Source organism: Neoarthrinium moseri, assembly GCF_022829205.1.
Source record: "Neoarthrinium moseri strain CBS 164.80 chromosome Unknown scaffold30_Wmoseri_CBS_16480, whole genome shotgun sequence".
NCBI lineage: Eukaryota > Fungi > Ascomycota > Sordariomycetes > Amphisphaeriales > Apiosporaceae > Neoarthrinium > Neoarthrinium moseri.
In genome coordinates this window covers 187302-208760 of record NW_026055144.1, presented here as the reverse complement: position 1 = coordinate 208760, position 21459 = coordinate 187302, and the positions used below count along the sequence as shown (strand labels likewise).

Here is a 21459-nt window from a genome sequence, read left to right as displayed (position 1 = left end):
GCTACTCCAACGCCGTCGATCCCAGTCGCCAGTCCCAGCCCCCGAACTCCAGAATTATCGGCGGGCGTCATTGCGGTTATTGCCCTTGGTGCATTCTTGGCTTGTGGGATAATAATAAGCTTTCTATTTCTGTGGCATAGACGCATGTATCCGGGTCCAACGAGTTGGAAGAAACTAACACTTGATAGGGCGTCGATCCAAACGTGGCTACGATACGGCCGGAAAGACGGAACCAAGCGACGAGACCGCCAGTGAATCACTCAATGAATCAACTCCTCAATCTCCGGGGATGCCGGAAAAGCCATACTTGCAAAAACCCCAAGTAAAGGACATACGTTACGAGCTTTATCGACCACAATAGCCACATCACTGGGATGCATAATCAGTGCCACCAAGAAATATCTGGCATTTGGGCTTGTGGTGCGCATGGACTTCTTTGAACAGTGTGCCATGGACAGCTTATGAAGATGGCTTCTGGTGCTGAATATGCATCCAGGGCTGTGACCATTATTGGACGTTACTGACCATCCGAGGCCAACGCTCATAAATCCCGTTTGAGCTAGCTGTGGGAAAAATGTTAGCACTGATTGTTAATAGTGGCTAATAAGTGGGCTTCGGGTTCGTGACTGAACTGAGCAGGACTGTCACTCTGCCAGTCGTTGTGGAAACATATCTCCACTGAACCACATCTAAGCTCATGTGCTCACGACAGCCGTAAAGTTTCAGTATTTGTCCAAGATGTATCAAGTCCACGTAACAATCACATTACTAGCGCTGGCGGTGACACCTAGGTAGACATGAGTAGTCTGCTTCAGGGTAATGTACAGATGCTACAGACAAACCCCTATCAAATCATACCAGCGGGCGTGATTGGTAGTATTTAAATATATCAATGGCTCTTTTAATTTTGATTGCTAGAAATTGCGAGGTCATAACCCAGAGTTGAAGAGGTATTTGTCCGCCAAAGCCCGCTAACCAGTTGAAAGGCAACTCGCCAGGAACGGCGCCTTCTGCTCTATGCTAAAGGTAAACCGACTTCTGGATCATCGTAACTTGTTACTCTAGACCTCTTCTTAGCCTTTTTACTCATCTTCTTTTTGCCTGTGCTGAATCCAAAAGGATCATATTCAACGTCGGAAATTACAGGCTGCTCTTCTGGTTCAGGAACTGCCGGCTCCAGTTCTGCCGGATGAGCCTCCAGTTGCGGTGAAGGAGGGTGGGTCATACTTTCCGCAAAAGACTCAATTGACCTCGCTTTGTCAATCTCATCAAAGGAACCACTTTCGACTGCGTCAAACTCATGTTGTGGCTCATCTTCCTGGTCTGAGTCATCCTCTTCCGCAAGCCCTTTGTTTACTGATTAGCAATTACGGTCCGTTTATAGCTCAAGGCTACATGCGGAAATTGTTTGCTCACCATTAAATTTCGTTACGGCGAACTCCTTGCAAGTCTCGGCTCCTCTGCTCAGTACCTCTAATTGCCTCGTCAGTTGCTCCCTCTGGTTCTGGGCCTCCTCAGATTCCCCAGCTATGCGAGCAACAAGTTCAGGTGCCATTTCATAGACCTTGACGGGAGACAGGATGGCAGGGAGCGCGGACACGAGGACGACCTCGATAATCTCGACAGCGACGTCGTCTAGAAAGCGCTTCATGGCAACCTGTTAAGCAAGAACATCAGTACCAACACCTTGAAAAATTGACCATTTCCCTTGGATAGAACTCGAAGCACCTTGTAGTAAGCATTCATATGGTCCAGCGCTTCTGATGCGGCAAATCGATGCATGTCCGGCTCAGAATTGTCATCAACCAGCACCTTCGCCAAACCTGACAGATCCACAATTTCACAGGAAACTTTGCATAGTTTCTTAACATTAAAGAACTTCCGCAATGCCTCCTTAATCAGAATCAATTTCCTCTCCTTGCGAAACTTCTGGATTATGTCTGTGTAGTAGTGGTTGCAAGTGATAGGATGAATCGTTTGGTGCGGCCTCAGGATCTCCAGAGTTTTGGAATCAAGTGTCGCCAACAAGGAGTCCATGGTAGGTTGCACAATCTTCTGCATTATGGCTGTGGAAGTCCCTGCATCGGCCACATGGGCAACGGCATGTTTGAGGAAATCATGGCACGCCTTCCATGCGGCATGAACGTGGCTGCGGGCCAGTTCTTCCCATCGACTTGCTTGGTCGCGAAAGAGTTCGGCCACGATCATGGGATCAAACAGACCAGGCAACTCCCTGCCCTGAGATCTGCTTATTTTGATCTGGATTTGATGGATAAAATCATCCCTTGTAACAGAGATGCAATGCGGTGATACGGATTCCTCTGCAGAATCAGTGATCTGACGACGATGACCATGCGTGGACAAGTCCTTGGCAAACTTGTCGTTGAGATTCCGGATCACGGCTCGGATGCGGCGAAGATAGCCATAGTGAAACTCAGCTTCGCCAAAGAACGTGTCATTCCAATTGCCATCGACTGCATTCCGCACGAGTCGCTGGAAAGACTCACTAACACGTATCAGGTGAAGCTGCTGCTGAAACAGTGTAGTTCTGGGTTGCCCCAGCTTCTTCAGTCTCTCGTGACAAGCATTGCGCTTTGACTCGATCTCCCCAATCAAGCTAGGTAGCTCTGTTGTGATATGGTTGAGGAGGACTTTACTCAGTCGGGTACGCAGCTGATCAATTCCTAGAACTGACGTGGGAAGCTCTGTCCAGATGCCTTGCTCAAAAAACTGCATCTCCCTGATATCGCGCTGAGCCAGCGACCCATAGCCCGCCTCGGAATCTAGGTTTTTTAGGACGTGCCAACCTAAACGGAACTCAACTTCCTGATTCCGGGCCAAAGACACATAGAGTGACTCGCTTTCGGACCCCGGGTACAAGGTATCGGGCTTAGTAATAACGCCCAGAGTGCGATTCCCAGTACCATCAGCGGAACGTGCCAATTTGAGGACCACTTGGTTGGCAAAGTCATTCTTAGCCGAAACGACAGCCAAGATGATACTTCGTGGCTCCTTCATGTACGACTCAACCACCTCCTGAATCAGGCCGATGTCTGCGGCCGATTGATTCTTGGTCTCCGAGTGAATGAGCCCAGGCAAATCAACGATGGTGAGATGTGGTCGGTCTGGTCCGGAGATCTCAACGCGGAGGAGGTCTTTCGAAAAAGCTTTTCCCAGAGTGTTGATGCCCATCGCAGACTTGGCCTTCTCCATCAGATCAGCCAGGCCATCGAAGCTCTCCAGCTCCTCATGAAAGCTGGCGAAGGCTTCCTTCTCGGAGTCGCTTCTCGAGTGATGGGGCACGATAGAGATGCTGGCGCTGGTATGGGAAGTTCTGCGCAAGACGAGCTCCGTCGGGAACCGCGTGCAGAGGTTACTCTTGACAGGGAATGACACGCCGGATATTGCCTCAAGGACGGAGCTTTTACCAGAGGACTGGTCTCCGCAGACAATAATCTGGGGGAGCGAGACGAAATGATTGATACCCTGAGAGCGTAGGCTGTCGATAGAATCCATGAGATCAAGACGCTCCTTGGAGCAGAGGCCATTCAACGCCTCTGAACGGAAAGTAGTGAGTACCATGTTGAATGACGTGTTTGAAGTGTTGCCCGGGCTGAGTAGGAGGGAGATATGGGATGGGAGTCGAGTCAGGACGGGAATTCGACAAAGCCGAAAACTTGACAGTGAGCTCAGCTTAAATAACATTCCTGTCAAAGCCCAGCCTGAAGGCAGAAGTGTGCGACACACTTGCAATGCTAAGGCATTTCCGCCCTAGTAACTGTATACAAGCGGTATTTTGTTATCCTCATGTTTTGGGCCGATCTGAGACAATTCTGTTGGGCCTCCTGCATAAGCCTACCTGCATCCTGATCCAGGACGTGTCCGTGAGTGGTCTAATGGCTAATCACCTCAAATGCAGGCGAAAAGAGTCTGGAAGCTCCGGCCAATTATTTGCTTACACACAAAGGCTAAAGAGAGACCGGTGACCATAGACGCCGCCCACGCAGCCGCGCTGGTATTCCATATCTCATTGCAGGAGAAAAAGCAAATTCTGGGCCTCCAGTAAACTGCTATGATCCTGGTCAGGCAGTCTAGGTACCGGGGAAAAGACCTCTCAAATCTTAGTGGCTTCCTTGCAATTGGATTCCTGATAAGATGGCGATGTTTGATTGACTCTCAAGGGAGATGTTCAGTTGAGGCTTCGAAAGAAGAAATTACAGGCCTTATATTTGAGGTCGGCGGACTGTGTTTGCAAGTGGACGATAACAGCTGGTCTACTGCATGCGGCCTACCACTAATCTGAATTTGCCACGGATGTGTCTGGGCGGATGTCATAGCACATGGGGTGCTCAACACAAAATATGATGTCGGCTTTGCTCTGTCTCTGGTTTTCTAGTCAAATTGATATGCACTGTATTCTGGGCTTGCAATTTGAACGGCTTGACGCTCGATAGTCAAAACAGACGACTAATTTACATTGGATATCGATAGGCAAAGAACTATATTCTATTATTGTTTCCGTGAGATAGGCATCACTTTAATAATACGCAAAAAAAAAAAAAAAAAAAAAAAAAAAAAAAAAAAAAAAAAAAAAGGCCCTCGGAACTAAAGTCATTACCGGCAATTTGAGCCGCGACATGAATACTAACAGGTCTCATCGACCGAACCGTGCGCTGCTCACTCATCCCACAACTCTCATGTACCTCTGATGGGTACATGGTGCTCAATTTGTCCTTTACAGAGTACTATGTTCTTGCATGGGTCGAGGTTCATCTGGGCCTAACTACAGTGAATGGGGAGCTAATACCAAATCTAAGCAGCATAATCCGAACTTGATGGTGATTTATCACATCACTGATGCCTATTCAGACACAGAGAAGTCATGCCATCGTAAAGAAATTATCCTGCCTTGCCGTGGGCGGCTTTCGCAGACGAAGACCTATGTGATGCCTAGTTGCCAGAGGTAGGAAATTCATCAAAGAAATTACAAGAAAATATGTTACAAAGAAGGAAACATCGTCAAAGAAGAAACTCTGGCAACAGAGTTTTCATGCGTGACTGCCACACTCCACCACTTGGAGCCGAAAGTTTCGCAATGTGGTGCAGAGTCGATTTCTCCAGTCTATCGGAGATGCCCCTTTTCGGACCTTATAAAGCACATTAACTGCGGCGCCCGAGGGATTCCTGACTCCTATCCTTCCAGGACACATTTTCGAGTAAGGTTATCTTCCCTGAATCGCCTGTGGCCTCAACTTCAAGTGAAGGAATAAACGACTTACAATTGCTCCGAATCCAGGTTGGCGCGCACTCCAAGAAACGGACACTTTCACAATGCCTAACTACACGAACCGAGACCATGTCCAAATCGACTTTATCAAATCTCTGCTCTACAGAGCCCCGAACCTGAACTCGACTCAGTTAGTGCAACGAACGCAGACAGTCTATGGCCCCTACGTATCCCGCGCTGTGACGACCTGGCTTTTCGAACACATGGGTCGCTTCACCCAGTCATACGAAGACATACAATGGACCAAGAGCCAAAGATATCCATCCGGTGACCATGAAACAACTGTACAGGACGAGGCAGCAAGTGGGAGTGGTGAGGGAGGAGCTGGTCGTGATGAAAAGTTAGAGGAGCCAAGCGCGCAGTCAACACAAGTGCTGGAGGAGGACAATGAACAACTCAGTACCGGGGGATTCAAGGTTATTGCACCGTCAGTTAGAAGGACGTTGAGGAACACACCTTGGGGCTGGTAAGGGCCAATTTTTCATGGGGGTTTCGGGTATGGCTTACAACATCGCACAATGTGAAAGTCTGGCTATTCAGGCCCTGCATTGCCTCATGTGGCTCAATGAGGGGCGAAGTGTAATGATAAGTTCGTCTAGCTCGGATAAAACCGCAATGACTTCCTACCCAAACCTGAAAGTGCAACAAGTAGCCCAGTAGGTAGGACCCAGTAGGTAGGACCCAGTAGGTAGGACCCAGTAGGTAGGACCCAGTAGGTAGGACCCAGTAGGTAGGACCCAGTAGGTAGGACCCAGTAGGTAGGACCCAGTAGGTAGGACTATAGCTGGTCCCACAATTCAAGTTGGGCTAGACCATCGGAACTACTGGACAGAATTGAAAGGGACCCTGTTGAGCCACCCCCACCCCACCAAGTTCCAGCGCTAGGTAACGATAACGATAAGCGATAAGATCAGAATTTTGGAAAGTTTCCAGCCCTCCAAAGTCGCAGCCGGGATCCATCCATCACCACCGACACCGACCACCCGCCACAAACAAAAGAGGCCGATTGCCAGCGAAGATGGGCAAGAGGAAAGTCGCTGCGCTCGAGAAGGTCGAGGCCGATCTGGCCGGTCTGCAGTACAAGATCCGCCGCGACCCGCAAGCCTACGAGCAGGAGTTTCTGGCCCACCTCCAGCAGTACGGCTCGTCGCTGGACCAGTTCATGGCCTCGCCCGTCGCCCAGGACTCCGGCGTGCTCATCTCCTTCCGCGAGCAGATCGATCTCCTGGCCCACGTGGCCGAGCTCTATCCCGAGCACACGGCTGGCTTTGCCGACGAGTTGAAGGAGATCTTGGTCAAGCATCATGCCATTCTCGAGCCCGAGCTCCGCGAGAAGGTCGTCAGCTCCCTCGTGCTCTTGAAGAGGAAGGACATGATCGATTCGAGCTACCTGATGACGACGCTCTTCCCCATCCTGACCACGACTCCCTCCAAGTCGCTGCGCACCCTGCTCTTCTCCAAGATCGTCAGCGACCTCCGACAAGCCAACACCAAGCACGTCAACCACAAGCTGAACCGAACCATGCAGACTGTGCTGTACAACCTGGTCACCTCCGATCGATCCTCGCCGAAAGCACTGTGGGCCGTCAAGGTAACGCGTGAGATGTGGAGGCGCCAGCTCTGGACCGACGCGAAGCCGGTCGATGTCATGAGGGAGGCCTGCCTGTCCGATAACGAGAAGGTTGTCGTTGGTGCAGTGCGCTTCTTTCTCGGCGGCGACAAGGAGCGCGAGGAGATGGAGGACGACAGCAGCGAGGACGAAAACATCGACATCAAGAAAGTCAAGCACCAGATTGGCATCAACAAGAAGACCAAGAAGAAGACAAAGGCACTCGAGAAGGCCGTGGACAAGGTGAAGAGGCAGGAGCGCAAGAAACACGCCCCGTCGCCCCTCAACTTCTCGGCCTTGCACTTGCTGCATGATCCCCAAGGGTTCGCCGAGTCCCTATTCCAGAAGCACCTTCAGAACTCCAAGACCAAGCTCTCTCTCGAGTCCAAGCTGCAAATCTTGCAGCTGGTCACGCGCCTAGTTGGTCTGCACAAGTTGACCGTCATTGCGCTCTACTCTTGGTTCATCAAGCATCTCACCCCACGACAGCAATCCGCAACGTCGTTCTTGGCCTCCCTGGCGCAAGCGACGCACGAGCTAGTCCCACCGGATGTGCTTGAGCCGCTGATCGAGAGGATTGCGAACGAGTTTGTGTCAGAAGCCGCCGCAGCTGAAGTCTGCTCGGCTGGTCTGAACGCAATCAGGGAGATATGTAGTAGACAGCCGCTAGCCATGGGAGACACTCTTCTTCAAGATCTTGTGCAGTACAGAAAGAGCAAGGACAAAGGTGTTTCCATGGCGGCAAGAGGGTTGCTATCGCTCTACCGCGAGAAGGGCGCAGAGATGTTGGCAAGGAAGGACCGTGGAAAGAATGCCACGATGGGTCTGAAGAGTGGTGAACAGAAGCAGAGGAGATTCGGCGAGGAGCAGGTTGGCGGCATCGAAGGCCTCGAGCTGCTGGCCAAGTGGAAAGAAGAGGAGAAGAAACGGAAACGTGTTGCCAAGGGACTCCCCGAGGACGGGGATGACGAGGATCAAGAGGATGAAGAGGAGGAGGAGGATGACGGCTGGGAGGTTGCTTCTGATGCCAGCAGCAGCTCAGGCGAGTGGATACGCGTCAGTGATTCTGAAGACGAGGACGAACCAGTGGCCAAGAAACAGAAGCGAGACGATGATGATGCTTCTGAAGACGAAGACAAGGAAAACGCCGAGGAAGAGGCTCTGGCACTCTCCAAGCTGGCTACTACCACAATTCTCACGCCGGCTGACCTAGCGAAACTGCGCGAGCTGCGGATGGAGGCCCAGGTCGACAAGGCCATGGGTGGTAGCAAGCGCAAGCAGGACGCCCAAGCACGGCACATTGACGAAGGCCTGACGGCCGAGCAGATCGAAGCGCCGGCCAAACTGCGCAAGACCACCAAGGAAGAGCGTGTGGCCATGGCCAAGGAAGGGAAGCCGGAGCGCGAGGAGCACAAGTCGACCCAGGCCATCCGGAAGTCCAAGAAGGAGGCCGAGGGCAAGTCCACCACGAACAAGGAGAAGGCTCGGAAGAAGAACTTCTTCATGACCCTCGGCAAGGCCAAGCAGAAGAACAGGAGGAGTCTGGTGCAGACGAGGAATATCCTCAAGGCCCACACGGACAGGTCCAAGTCGGGCGGGCGGAGACGCAATGGTGTTGGTAAATAGACTCAGTCCAGTTTTGATACCCAATAAAATCGAGTATCTGTTTCGCAGTTAATACGTCATCGGGTTCATGTTTCTGAGATATTGTAGCCACTTCCGTTCAGGGTATGTTTGACATGAGAAGCTGAGCACCGTCTGGACTATCCACAGATGAAGTAAGAGTATAATGAGCCAGCTACTTCACCGCCAACAAAGCCAACCGTTACGGACTGGTTGGTAGCTACTGTGGTGGGGGACGAGGGGTGTGGTCCACCACACTTGTGCATAGCAAACGCCACAGCTGTGGAAGGAGCTCTTCTTTCCTTCCTCTCCCAGGTTTAGATTTTTTTGCAATACTACAGGATTTGCAGCACAGCCTCGATCCCACCTGTGGTGCCGTGACATCTCCACAACCGTTGCGTTTGCTATTTACAGGAGGGGTGGACCACCCCTCATCCCCACCACAACAACTACCAACCAGTGCGTAACACATATGGTCTGAGACGCATTGGATGTGTGTTTCATAACTCGGTCCATCAAAGCTGATTTACCGGTCATTATATCAATGCATCGGTGGTACCTCTATAGTACAGTATGCCTAAAACAAGTAGACAGACATGGTATGCGGGGATACAATAATAATACATACAAACTATATATCGGGATGATTCAGCTTTATGACTATCAAAGTCTTCAAGGCTAGTCTTGAGCGAGAGGCTGAGCTGAACACCTACACCTTACCACGCGCTGAGGTCTGTGTATTGAGCTCTATAGAACTCAAACTACTTCAACCGTCTTTTGAACCCTGATACCGTCAGGGTGAGGAGGATAATAAAAAGCGTTACGGGTTGCGGATTCATCTCTTAATGGTTCGCGAACATAGTTGCCGGATTCGATTGTCCAACCCAGCTCATGGCTGCTGGTCCCATCGAGTGACCGCCATGGCTGCTTTGATGGATCCCGCTCTCTGCTCCTCTTTTGCTCTGTGGATGACCCGAATGACTTTTTGTTTGTAGATATCCATTCGGTACTTCGTTTGAATATGGATCTCAGGGATATGAATAGGTCTGATTTGGGCAACAGAGCTTTGGTAACAGGCATACAGCAGCAGATGAGGCTTGCGGCCATTTGGATAACATCCCAAACGGCATCAAGACCACTGCTACCGACAGAGTCGTAGGCATCGCTTATCTTGATGAAGCCGACGATTCCTGCTCAACAAATGAGCATTATAACAAGCAGTTGTCAACGGATTGGGAATACTTTATTACTCACAGGCCGCCAAGCGCGAAGAGAAAGCTTAGTCGCCATTTGTTCGTGTACGAAATCTGCAACTTCCGGACCAACCAAACCGCTATGCCAACCGTGACAAAATCGATTAACGAACTAATCGCTTCGGGGACAACCAGAAGCATCTTTACACTGGTACAGTTTCCTGGGACCGATGGTGTCCAAAATCTGTATATTGGTGTACAGCCGAAGACACGTGTGAAGAACATGGCAATTCCCCAAGCAGTTTGAACAAACGCCAAACCATCTACCCAGCGTTTCAGTGCAGGGTTTACGGAGAACATGCGGTGGTAGAGTACCAAGAGGCTTAATATTGCGAAGGTTTGGTTCAGAGGGAACATGAAGTTGGCTGGTTGGATGCAGTAAGCTGGGCACTGTGTACAACCACGTACCACGGCCAATACTGTGCATATCTACTGGCACCAACTGCATATGCATGGTATTTTAGTCAACTCCCAACCCGTTAATTACTCCCGCAGATACGCGAGTACCCATGTACAGTATGCTGGCGAACCTGTGTTGGTGGCTCATGGCAGCACACCCCTGGTTGCCCTTCCCACATGTCTACATAGGTACGTTGTTGGCAGTGGTGGACAAGGGTCTCCCTTAGCCGGGTTGAAAGGTGGCGTATCATATGCGACCAAAGGAACCTAGGTACTTCAGTACATATCATATACTGGGCGATCTTGCCCCAGATCGCGGGGTGTCCCTTTCTTTAATTGAACCAGGTGTTACGGGACCTAGCCTACTGAAGCAGCCGCCCACCCTCAGGCAACCTCCAGTTGCGTTTGCTGTTCACTGCGAGTCACGACTACCACATCAACGCCCACAACAGCTAGCATACGTCGCACGAACTCAACCCACAGCCCCTATACTTTTTGTTTGCCTGACGATCAAGACTCGATGGCTATCAGCTTAGCGGGTGAGTGCTACGACCACCCGCCAGCAGTCAAAGGACCCACGTGTACTGCTTGATGGCAGAATTGAATCATGTCACTGACCATCGTCTTCAACAGCGGCGCCATTTGCTGGCCACAGGGCTACGGAGCGAGGGCGAATGCCACAAGCCATAGGCCACCGTGGCTATAACGCTGTTTTCCCGGAGAACACGATGGCGGCATTTCGGGGTGCTGTCGAAGTCGGCGCCCATGCTATCGAAGCCGATCTGCATTTATCCAAGGACGGAGTCATAGTCTTGTCTCATGTTTGTAAACTCCAACATCTGGGCGATAGGGTTTCCAAAGCGTGTTGGCTAACAATTACCTCGCCGCTTTACAGGATGCCACATTGAAGCGGTGCTACGGCTTGGCCGAGAGGGTTTCAGCATGCGACTGGGCACAATTGAGCAAGCTACGTACGTTGCGCGAGCCAAAACAGCCAGTAGCTCGCTTAGTTGACCTGCTCGAATACCTTGCCCAGCCTGCACAGGCGCATATATGGCTTCTCCTCGACCTCAAAGTATGTCACATCACGCGAGTGCAGTGATGAAAAGCGCCTAGACGCGATATTTAATGTTTCTACTGACAAATATATCGTGATAGATGCACGATAATTCAACCGACATGTTGAGCCATCTGGTGACACTTCTTGCCTCCATCCCGTCGGAGCCACCCTGGCATCAGCGGATTGTGCTCGGCCCTTGGAACGTAGGATTCCCCAGTCTTAACATCATAAGCTGTTTCTAATTTTCACTACAGGCCGAATGGGTGGCAGCATGTATAAGATTTCTCCCAGATTTCCCAATCACACTCATCGCCTACTTACCCGCTTACGCCTCCGCCATGTTACCCTTCCCTAACCTCAACTTTAACTTATACAATTATTCCTTTGCCACGCCTAGCGGTTCACGCTTTAGAAACCAGGCCAAAGAACACAATCGCCTGGTGTTTTCCTGGTCTGACAATGAGGAGGAATGGATGGCAGCTAGCATTCACAACGAAGTAGACGGCGTCATCACGGATGACCCCAAGCGCTTTCTAGAACTGTGTGACCAATGGTCCTTGGAGGATGTAAGAGAGAGAGCTAGCAAGGGGACTATAAAACAGACCATTCTGTGGCTAATTATCAATGGGTTGAATTCGTTCGCAGGAATGATATCACGGTTGGTGCAAGGTTCGCCTGAGAGTCGGGTAAAGGAAGTGCTCGCATTTGAGCTGTAGCATCTCCCCCCATTGGCATCTTACTACAGCCGACGGAGTGGAGTGTCTGGAGGTGGCTAATAGATGCGTAGAGAATCCTAACTATACGCATTGCATGTCGCACGCTCAAGCGGCTCCCCCATGCTACCACCAAAAGCCCTTAGCATTACCCTAAGGAAGGCTAGCGCTTGTCCTCAGAAGAATGGGGTCTACGCTCTACAACCCTATGGGATTTCTTAGACCTTCGGTCTCCCACTCTCCGTGAGACGTCGATAATTCTTGCCTCCCTATGAGCGCCGCCCCCGATATTATCGTGATACTCTGCTGCCGGACCCGAACCGCCCGACATCATTGGTGGCGGTCTCGGAAGATGCTCTATGTGAGACACGTTGTGCCGTGTCCTGTGGCGAGGTTCTACTTCTATCGCCAAGTCGCTCCAGCTGCTGTATCCCTCACTTTCCCTGGACTCTTCTCCTCTGTATCCCCGCGGCAAACCTTCCCGCGTTTGTGTTCTACTGCTTCTCAACTCGAATTCCATCTTCTTCCTTTCCTTCTCTATCTTTTCCTTCGACTTCTCCATCTTCTCTCTTATATGGCTCTCCTGCTCCACTGGTCTCATCAATCGTCGAGTAAGTCCTGCATCCGGATCAACATCCGCAGAGCTCCCGCCGAGGATGTGGGACATCCCGGCGCTCAAGGGAGGTTTTGCCGCCCTCCTACTCTTCTTTTTTCCTTTCTCGTCCTCCAATTCTTCCCATTCTGCGAACAGCTCCTCGACGACCAACTTTTCGTCTTCAGGCGTCATGCCATCATCTCGTGGCACAGCATCTGTGTGAGCGTGCGGTCGTGGGCGTGGTGGAGGAGGCGGAGGTTGAGGGGGGTGAGGAGGCATATTGCTTCTGATGGGATAAGTAGAAGCGGCAGATCCGAAGGCAGGTGGGCGGGGCAGTATATGTATACCTGGACCTGGACCTGAACCTGGACCTGGGCGAGGACCCAAGCCCGGAACTGGACCCGGTGAAGGCGACCGCGGAAAACCTTCCTGGCTCCTGCTTCTGCGGTAGCTCCCCGGACGGCGAACCTCTATGTGAGCATGCCGACCTTTTCTAGCATGCCTAGAATGCTTCGAGCGACTGTTGTCACTCTTCTCTTTTGGCGTAGCCTTGCCCTTGTCTCTTCTCTTTTTTCTCTTTCCGAAGAAGAACGACAGCGGATCGTGAAATATCGTCGATACCCTGTCGCTTGCAGCTTTCGGTCGTTTTCGAGCAGAGCGGGCATGGTAGTGACCTACTCGAACACTGGGTATCCCATTCGCCCCGTCTCCGGTAATTTGGACACCCCCAATCGGATTTCCGCGTTCAGGGCCAGCGTGCTCGCGTCTGCTGTAACCGAAGACGTTACCTGTCGCAGGGACACCTGCACGGCTGGCGTAGCCAGGGTCTCCATAGAACGCATAACCACTTCCACCAGGAAGACCACCGTCAGGACCAAAAGGACCGCGCGGTCGCCCACCCCGACCTCCCCAGAGAGGACGCCATGGCTCAAATCCGAGAATCCACTGAGTCTTTAAGATGACATCGATTGCTTTCGTGCCTTTTGGAGGCTTTCTTCCGTTCCGTGTGTGACACTCCAAGCCAGTCAATGTCCACTCTATCTGTGGGTGGTCTCTTTGTAACAAGAAATTCTGATGCAGCAGCAAGTTATCAACGAGCCTCCTCTGGGTTTTGGATCTTAACATTTTTTTAATATCGTCCCGTAGTGCCCGATCACGCTTTGCTCGCTGCGTGGTTTGAGCTAAAACCTTTAGAAAGAGCTCCTCAGTTGAGAAGGGCATCCTGAATGGGATTGAAAATCTCCAAGACCGCCGAGAAAATCCAAGCCCAACCTCGAAAGGGGATGGGTGACCTTTTATGAACGTCCATCCCATATAAACAGATGCCAGCTGTGGCGCATTCGGGAAGATGCGAGGTCGCATGTTCAAAGGTGTCCTTGACGTATCCAACGGGTCACGAGGTATGCTGCGAGAGTCCGGATTATTGCCTGTGCCCACGCGATTTGAATCACTTTCTGACGCCTCCATAAAACTTGCTACTGTGGCTCTTAGTTCTTTGAAGATCTCCAACATGATCCGTTTTACAGTGTCATTCCTCTCATCATTCCTATGTCCTTGTCAGTAAGCATTCTCTCACGTCGGTATAAGGAACAGCCGGCACAACTTACAAAACAGCTTGGAAGACGGTAAAGCTCAATTGCATTTCCAGTTTGTGGGACTCAATTTCCTTCTCCATGACATCAATATCTGTATCTCTCAAGGAAAATCTTCCTTGAGCCTCTTTAGATAAGTTGATTTTCTCACTCCCCCCACGGCGCACTTCGTTCTGGATCTCGTTACTAGCATGTTGAAGTTTGTGGCCTATCCGTTCAAAAGCCGCCCTCACGCCTTCACTGGCTTCCTTCAGACTTTTGAAGCAGCCCATTTTCAAAACGCCAGATTCATCCTCCCCTTCGCTATTGTTCAATCTATTACGGCCATCGGGCTTATCTTTACTCGGCGCACTCCTCTCGCCATCTGGCGTGATCTTGATGCCTTCTCGGCTAGCTTGCCTCTTGACCAGGGCACTGATATTGCTCAAGACGGCCGAGGTCGTGCCAATCTTATCCGCAATCGCCTTCAGTCTCTGACGGGCCGTTGCTACTCTGGCCGTGAAATTCTCAATTGTCTGAGTGAGATTGTTGGCTGATTCAATTGTCAGGTTAATTGTTCCTGATGCGGTTAGCCGAGGCACAAGTAGAGAAATGATCGCAAGACCACACCAGTTATGGTGTTATACCCAGAAACATTCCCTGTCGCTACACCGCCGTTAATATTGGCCCCGCGAAAATCGACCCCTGGCTGGTTGCCCGCATCTCCAGCAGATTTCGATGGGGTGGGAGGCGGGCTAGGTGGCTTTTCCGCCATCGGTGGGGTTGCATCATATCAATCGAGAGAGGGAATGAGTGCTGATATTTTTCGACCTTGCGTGTATTTGCAAGCGCAAGTGAGTGATTCATGAATTCAAACTTAAAGCGCGGCCGAATCAGACCTTGTGATCCATGGCTTGGTATTACCACCTACTTATCATCTAAGGCTGTACGCGGACCAAGCCGTGGCAGGCTCCAGCCTTCTCAACAAGGATAAGCCCCAAATCTTTGCCTGGAATGACGGATTGGCCCCCAAATCCAGCCTCACGGCTGTGGTTGCACACGCAAAGGGTTTTGCTTTTACGTAAAACACGTCCATGTTGATAGCACAATGCAGATAGTCCCCCCTGGTGCAGATATCGAAGACTATCAGACCAGCCATGATTGGCGAATGCATGCTCTTGAAGTGCTCAAAGGTTACATGAGAAGCAGGCTCGCTGCGCGTTCTTGGTCGGCTACCGAACCTGCTCTACACAACCGAAGATCTAGTTTGATTTGTCATCAGCAGCAATCGAATCTAAGAGGTCAATTAACGATTTCAGCTGATCAGCCGATCTGACTCAGCCCTTGCCGTCCGCTGAGGGTTGCTACACTAAGGGGGACTTGCACGGCTGTCGGCAAGCCCCGCAGGAATTCTACGACAATAACAGAAGGTATCTTATGTGAAGCTACTCCATGAGGATGAGTGATCGGTTCAAAAGCTTGATCCTGTATAATACTATACTAACGATATCATTCTATATGGTATTAGAACTTTAATTATTGACCTCAACGACATTTGATGTTGCACTTAGAAAACTGCATGAAGATTTTACTAGCATGCAAAGCGGGAGGGGGGGAATGATGATCGGTAGCTTCAACTTCGCGAGGCTGTATCGTGCATGAAATGATGCCGAGTGGAGACCTTTACCTAAAGAGCGGATGCTACCTTCACATGATTTAAAAGGCCAAGGCTACCGCGCTGTGGCTTGGAAGTTACACATCGAATCATTGCAGATATTTGATACTTACGCCGGATTCTTGAAAAGACAAAATGGGCCAGGAAAATGCAACTAAAACTCCTGCCAGGTGGGGCTTGGGAGATGCCCTCTTCGACCCAAAGGAGAAGGCAAAAGTTGAGTATGCCACCACTTCAATTCGTGGCTATGTAACAGCCACCAAGGTTTTTCGATGGCCTCCCCATGCTAACAAGCAACATAGCATCGTCTTTGTCCACGGACTGAACGGGGACAGGTTCGACACTTGTAAGTCACCCCTAAGAGAAGTAGATATTATTCCCGCATTTCTAATGGGCCGGGCCTAACGTAAAGCAAACAGGGACATGGAAAGACAAATACAGTAAAAAATTCTGGCCACAAACACTTCTTCCAAAGGATTGTCCTACTGCCAGAATAATGTCTTTTGGGTACAATTCCAGTATAACACATTTCTATCCTTCGGGCGGTAAGACCGTTGCGCCCGAATTGACAGTTGATGACCATTCAAAATCATTGTTTCAAGCTTTGGTTGGGTTGAGAGATGAGACTAGTTCGGTAAGCCACCATTTCAAACTGGAGCACGAAGACTGGTTATGCTTAGTTGATGTCTCGACGTAGAAGGACCGCCCTATCATCTTCGTGTCACACAGCCTCGGAGGTCTGGTCGTCGCGAACGCGCTCTCTCGAGCCCATGACTCAGAAGCAGCCAAGGAGATTTCCAACCACACCATCGGTACCCTCTTCCTCGGGACGCCATTCCAAGGCTCGGACTTCGCCAAGTATGGTCGTCTGGCGGCGCGGCTCTTGGAGTACTTCACGGACACGCAGACTGATAATTTGGAAACCCTGAAGAAACACTCTGTGAAGATCGTAGCCATCAACGACGCATTTGCAAAATATCTGAAGGAGAGAGACCGCACGAAAGAAATGCCCTATCTAGAAGTTGCGTGCTTCTTCGAGGAACGTAAATTGAAGAAGTTTGGGAAAGACATTGGCTTCATCGTGCCGAAGGAGTCGGCAAGCTGGCTCGGCACCGACGCTCTTCCAATTTCGAAGAATCATATGGACATGTGCAGGTTCGAAGACGAGGATGAGACTGACTACAAGAACGTAGCGGCGAAGTTGCGAGAGTGGGTTGCCAACAGCGATAAGCCACGACCGGCAGGTACCTCGGGGGTCGGCGGGATTAATGCTCAGGTAGGTTGTTCTGATCACTGATATTGAGCCCTGCTAACTGGGAGAAAAAGTCAATCGGGGTAATTCAGAGCGGAAGTGTAGATTATAGGAACTCCACGATCTCCGGTGGGGTTCAGGCTGGACATCTCTATGGCACTACCTCGAACGCTAACGTTCTGACCGGCACTGTGGTATGTAAGCATGCACTTGATACATTGACCAACTCTAACGATAATTAGAACCACAACTATGCTCCGGGGACTAAACCTTAGCAGCAGCCTTTGTTATAAAGGGCTTGGTTTACAAGGGTTGAGCGACGGAATTCGCTGCGGCATTTACTGGTTGAGATTCGAACGCGATACATCGCTGTCCCAGACTGACAAATTGTTGCTTTATTCCTACAGAAAATATTCTTACTTCATTGTGTCTTGGTCCGAATGAACAAGCCTTCAATTTCTCCCACGTCAAGATTGATTTTAGGGGTATTTAGTGTTTTAATTACTACCAGACTGTCAGTCCGTATCGCAAGATCAGGCGGGTGCACCAAGATGGCACTGATAGATGAATCGTCTGCTCTAAGGAATAGCCTTCAAGATGAACGAATTTCAATTCAAATCCAGGAGAGCGGAAGAGATATCGATATTCTCTTGGAGATATACGGCCCTATGTGATGGCTTTCTCTTGGCCAGACGTGAGTAGTGTAGCGTTGATTTGAACTTTAAATATGCTGCCGAAAGAGTATGGAATCATCTGCCAGCATTGGGTCTGACCACAGCATCGCTGATGTAATAAATGGCTCTGCCGAAGTCTATTCCATGGTCCTTCCAGTCCTCATTTGCAACCAATAGATCCCGCTCGTCGCATAAACGGGCCGCACCACAGTCCAGAACCCCGACGTTACATTACCCTCATGCAGGCACCATCTCCGAGTATTTGGGAGTTAATGAAGTTGTTTTTGGGGACTCCATAAACTGGATCTCCTTTACCCCTCACGGGTCTCATGGGCATTCAATGAAGACTCGCCTCGGATGGCCAATGAACGAGCCTGGGGACCCTCCAATTGGCACGGACTATGAATAGGCACGAGAGAGCGGCAAGAGCCAGGGATTCTTTTACTTGTACTTACCTGACGGAGCCAAGTTGTAATGTACATTTTAAAGGATAGGCAAACCTACATGTGGAGTTCTAGATGCTAGCCCTCAGTATTTCCACTAACGGTTTGGCGGCTCTCGCAAAATGCCCGGCGGCCGATTCGTACATTATAGGTCTGTGATATGATATCCGAATTCAGCCTCAGCTTGTCATTCAGGGCGGAACTGAAGCGGCAAAGGCCAATGGTACTGCTTACTGGTTTTAGCCTTCAATTTCCCCAAAGCCACAACTTGATTTGCAAATTGGCCGGCCATTATATATTTGCCGAGAAATAGTTGCACAGCGGCATGCATATAATATATTGGTGCTACGCTTCTCCCAGGATCGCTTACGATAAGCGCAGGTCAGCGTTGCTTTGCCCCCCTTGTGAGCCGTTTTAGCCATGAACGTAGATGCCAAGCCTCTCCGGAGCGGCAACATACCCAGATGGGCAAGCCTGCTATGCAACCATCTCGCTGCAGTATTCAAACCATTTCTAAATCTCAGCACCAAGCTGTTATCTCCGCACTAAGAGCTATCAATCAAGGCTGGTCGAGATGTTCCGAACGGAAGGTTCCACTGGGATGGGACCAATTGATTAACCGCCTGGTATAATAAAAGGTGCTCGCCACGCTGGATAATGGGCCTTTGTACCCCTTCGGTGGCATCACATCTAGTACTTCAGGGCGCGCCCAGTCAATCTGAAAATGCTTGGAAGACTTGCCGCAGCCCTTTTCCTGGCTGCTACTGGAGTAGCCGCACAGAATACCACCTCGAAGTACGACTATGTCATCGTAGGGTCTGGACCAGGAGGTGCGCCGCTCGCAGCCAATTTGGCTCGTGCCGGCCACACCGTCATCCTCTTAGAAGCTGGAGACGACCAGGCGAACAACCCGAATATCTCCATCATCAACAACTTTAATCCGGCAGCGAGTGATGAGTCGACGCGGTGGGACTTCTGGGCCAAGCACTCTGAGGACCCAGAGCGCGAACTCAAATACGAACACATGGTATGGAGGAAGACTGATGGTTCCTTTTACATTGGTCTGAAGCCGCCGGCTGGTGCTACACAGCTGGGAATTTGGTATCCTCGAGCCGGGACCTTGGGTGGATGTGCAATGCGTAAGTGATCTCTGGCCAGAACATAGTCTCAAAGAATCCATCCAGTGGTGCCTGATATGTGACAGGAGGCCTCTTGAAAGCCACCTATCTCGAGATATGTATCGCGAACGGTTACTAACCAAACTGAGTGCAGACAATGCAGGTGTATGCGCATTACCCGCAGATGACGACTGGAACATTATCGTCAACAAGACCGGCGACAAGAGCTGGGCAGCAGAGAATATGCGCAAGTACTTCGTCAAAATGGAGAAGAACCAATATCTGCCAGCCGGAACACCGGGCCACGGCTTTGATGGCTGGGTGGCTACAACGATTGGCGATACATCATGGACCAATGGCACAAATGACTTCAAGGCAATGGGGGAACAGATTGTGAAGGTGACGGGAGGCGATCCAGCAAAGCTACCCGAGCTCGCGGCTAAGGATATGAACGCCCTTAATCCAAACCGTGACCAGGACACTGGAGTTTTCAGTTTAGCATCGCACGCCGACAAGCAGGGCCTCCGCTCTGGTACCAACACCTATCTCAAGGCGACCTTGGCTGATGCAGCCAAGTACCCCCTGACTATTCAGCTGGACAGCCTCGTCACCAAAGTGCTCTTTAATAATGACGCCAAGAATCCAACGGCTATTGGGGTCGAACTGCTGAGAGGAAAATCTCAGTACAGTGCAGACCCGCGTTACAAGGCTGATGCCAAGGGAACTGTCCAACAAGTCTTCGCGAACAAGGAGGTCATCATCGCCGGGGGTGCCTTCAACTCTCCACAGATCCTAAAGCTCAGCGGTATCGGCCCAGCGGACGAACTCAAAAAGTTCAATATTCCCCTGGTCAAGGACCTCCCTGGTGTCGGGGAGAACTTGGCCGATAATTACGAGGGCTACGTCCTTGGCCTGGCTGCCCGGCCGCTGCAAGGCGGAGGAGCACCGCCAGTCTCGGTGATGCTACGTACGCCCTCCGCGCCGACCAAGGATCGCAACATCTACAGCTGGTGCACTTCATTCAGCTTTGAGGGCTTCTGGCCCGGGTTCCCGCACAACTACGGCCCAGCGCAGTACGAGTGCGCGTTCGTGCACATGCGGCCCAAGTCGCAGGCAGGCTACGTGCGCTTGCGCAGCGCCGACCCGCGCGACACGCCCGACGTTAACAACCGCTTCTTCGAGCACGGCGCTGACCAAGACCTGACGGAGATGGCCGACGCAGTCAAGACGCTGCGCCAGGCCTTCGCGAGCGCGCCGGCGGGCATCGGCCCCTTCGACGAGCTGCACCCGTGTCCCGGAAAGAACCAAAACTGCTCTGATGCTGACATTAAGGAGAGGTTGAAGTTGCAGGCCCACAGCCACCACCCGACGAGCACGTGTGCCATTGGCGCCGCGGACGATCGCATGGCCGTGCTGGACTCCAAGTTCCGGGTCCACGGCGTCAAAAACCTGCGGGTCGTCGACGCCAGCGTGTTCCCGATCGTTCCTGGGGCTTTCCCCGTTTGTCCGACAATGATGTTGGCTGAGAAGGCGTCGGAGGATATATTGACCGGAGCGTAGTGCGGGGAAATAGTAAGTGGGAAACAAAATATATGGACAACTATATATCTATATCTTAGTACACGTATAATCTATTTTCGGGTACACCTGCATTCAGCCACTCAATAATTCGAACCAGTCACACAGCAAGTGATACGGTGATAGGCATAATATTGGTGACACATGCATTTATTCAGGTCTCTCAAAATGAAATCTCGCAACTTGAATCCGCAAAATGAGTAGCTGAATCATAACCTTGGCGTGCATCAATCAAAAGCGTAGAGGTCTGCGCGACGCGAAAATCTGCTGCAAGTTTACAACAGAAAATCTTGAGTAGACTAGGCTATACAGTGACGATCGAGATATCCTTCCAAGTGTTCTTTCCATGGAGGTCACAGTCCTCTCAGTAACAAAGGCCAAGCTCTTGATAATTTTTGATGAATTCGACAAATAAATGACAATTATCAACATGATTTCTTCAAACTGATTGAAGATCTTCAAGATGGCTTCGGGCATAATCACGAGAAGATTCCGTGGATGGGCGCCCAAGGGATTTCGATTTCTCGTCGTTGTCCGGTACCAGTCAGGCAAACCCAATCGAAATATATGTGAACAACGTATTCGTCTTTCTCGGCATATGAAAATTGC

General features: G+C 50.8%; 7 protein-coding genes across 7 annotated transcripts; 5 read left to right on the top strand and 2 right to left on the bottom strand.

The window, feature by feature from the left end:
• Nucleotides 1–1015: 1015 nt before the first annotated feature.
• JN550_007675 (uncharacterized protein) lies at nt 1016–3582 on the bottom strand (the record flags this gene model as incomplete). Its single annotated transcript, XM_049319552.1, has 3 exons — nt 1016–1347; nt 1417–1657; nt 1729–3582. The coding sequence occupies 3 exons, from the start codon at nt 3580–3582 to the stop codon at nt 1016–1018; spliced, it is 2427 nt and encodes an 808-aa protein (XP_049170332.1).
• A 1749-nt stretch (nt 3583–5331) lies between these two features.
• Nucleotides 5332–5757, top strand: JN550_007674 (uncharacterized protein; the record flags this gene model as incomplete). Its single annotated transcript, XM_049319551.1, has 1 exon — nt 5332–5757. One exon carries the CDS (start codon nt 5332–5334, stop codon nt 5755–5757), a length of 426 nt encoding a protein of 141 aa, XP_049170331.1.
• Nucleotides 5758–6305: 548 nt separating this feature from the next.
• JN550_007673 (uncharacterized protein) lies at nt 6306–8522 on the top strand (the record flags this gene model as incomplete). The annotated part of the gene is made up of 1 exon (XM_049319550.1): nt 6306–8522. The coding sequence occupies one exon, from the start codon at nt 6306–6308 to the stop codon at nt 8520–8522; it is 2217 nt and encodes a 738-aa protein (XP_049170330.1).
• A 2169-nt stretch (nt 8523–10691) lies between these two features.
• JN550_007672 (uncharacterized protein) lies at nt 10692–11947 on the top strand (the record flags this gene model as incomplete). The annotated part of the gene is made up of 5 exons (XM_049319549.1): nt 10692–10710; nt 10805–10992; nt 11067–11246; nt 11330–11434; nt 11486–11947. The coding sequence occupies 5 exons, from the start codon at nt 10692–10694 to the stop codon at nt 11945–11947; spliced, it is 954 nt and encodes a 317-aa protein (XP_049170329.1).
• Nucleotides 11948–12107: 160 nt separating this feature from the next.
• Nucleotides 12108–14885, bottom strand: JN550_007671 (uncharacterized protein; the record flags this gene model as incomplete). Its single annotated transcript, XM_049319548.1, has 4 exons — nt 12108–12754; nt 13214–14085; nt 14147–14663; nt 14741–14885. 4 exons carry the CDS (start codon nt 14883–14885, stop codon nt 12108–12110), a joined length of 2181 nt encoding a protein of 726 aa, XP_049170328.1.
• A 1035-nt stretch (nt 14886–15920) lies between these two features.
• JN550_007670 (uncharacterized protein) lies at nt 15921–17312 on the top strand (the record flags this gene model as incomplete). Its single annotated transcript, XM_049319546.1, has 6 exons — nt 15921–16006; nt 16088–16131; nt 16388–16419; nt 16483–17061; nt 17112–17231; nt 17280–17312. 6 exons carry the CDS (start codon nt 15921–15923, stop codon nt 17310–17312), a joined length of 894 nt encoding a protein of 297 aa, XP_049170327.1.
• Nucleotides 17313–18878: 1566 nt separating this feature from the next.
• Nucleotides 18879–20832, top strand: JN550_007669 (uncharacterized protein; the record flags this gene model as incomplete). Its single annotated transcript, XM_049319545.1, has 2 exons — nt 18879–19293; nt 19427–20832. The coding sequence occupies 2 exons, from the start codon at nt 18879–18881 to the stop codon at nt 20830–20832; spliced, it is 1821 nt and encodes a 606-aa protein (XP_049170326.1).
• Between the last annotated feature and the right edge of the window lie 627 nt (nt 20833–21459).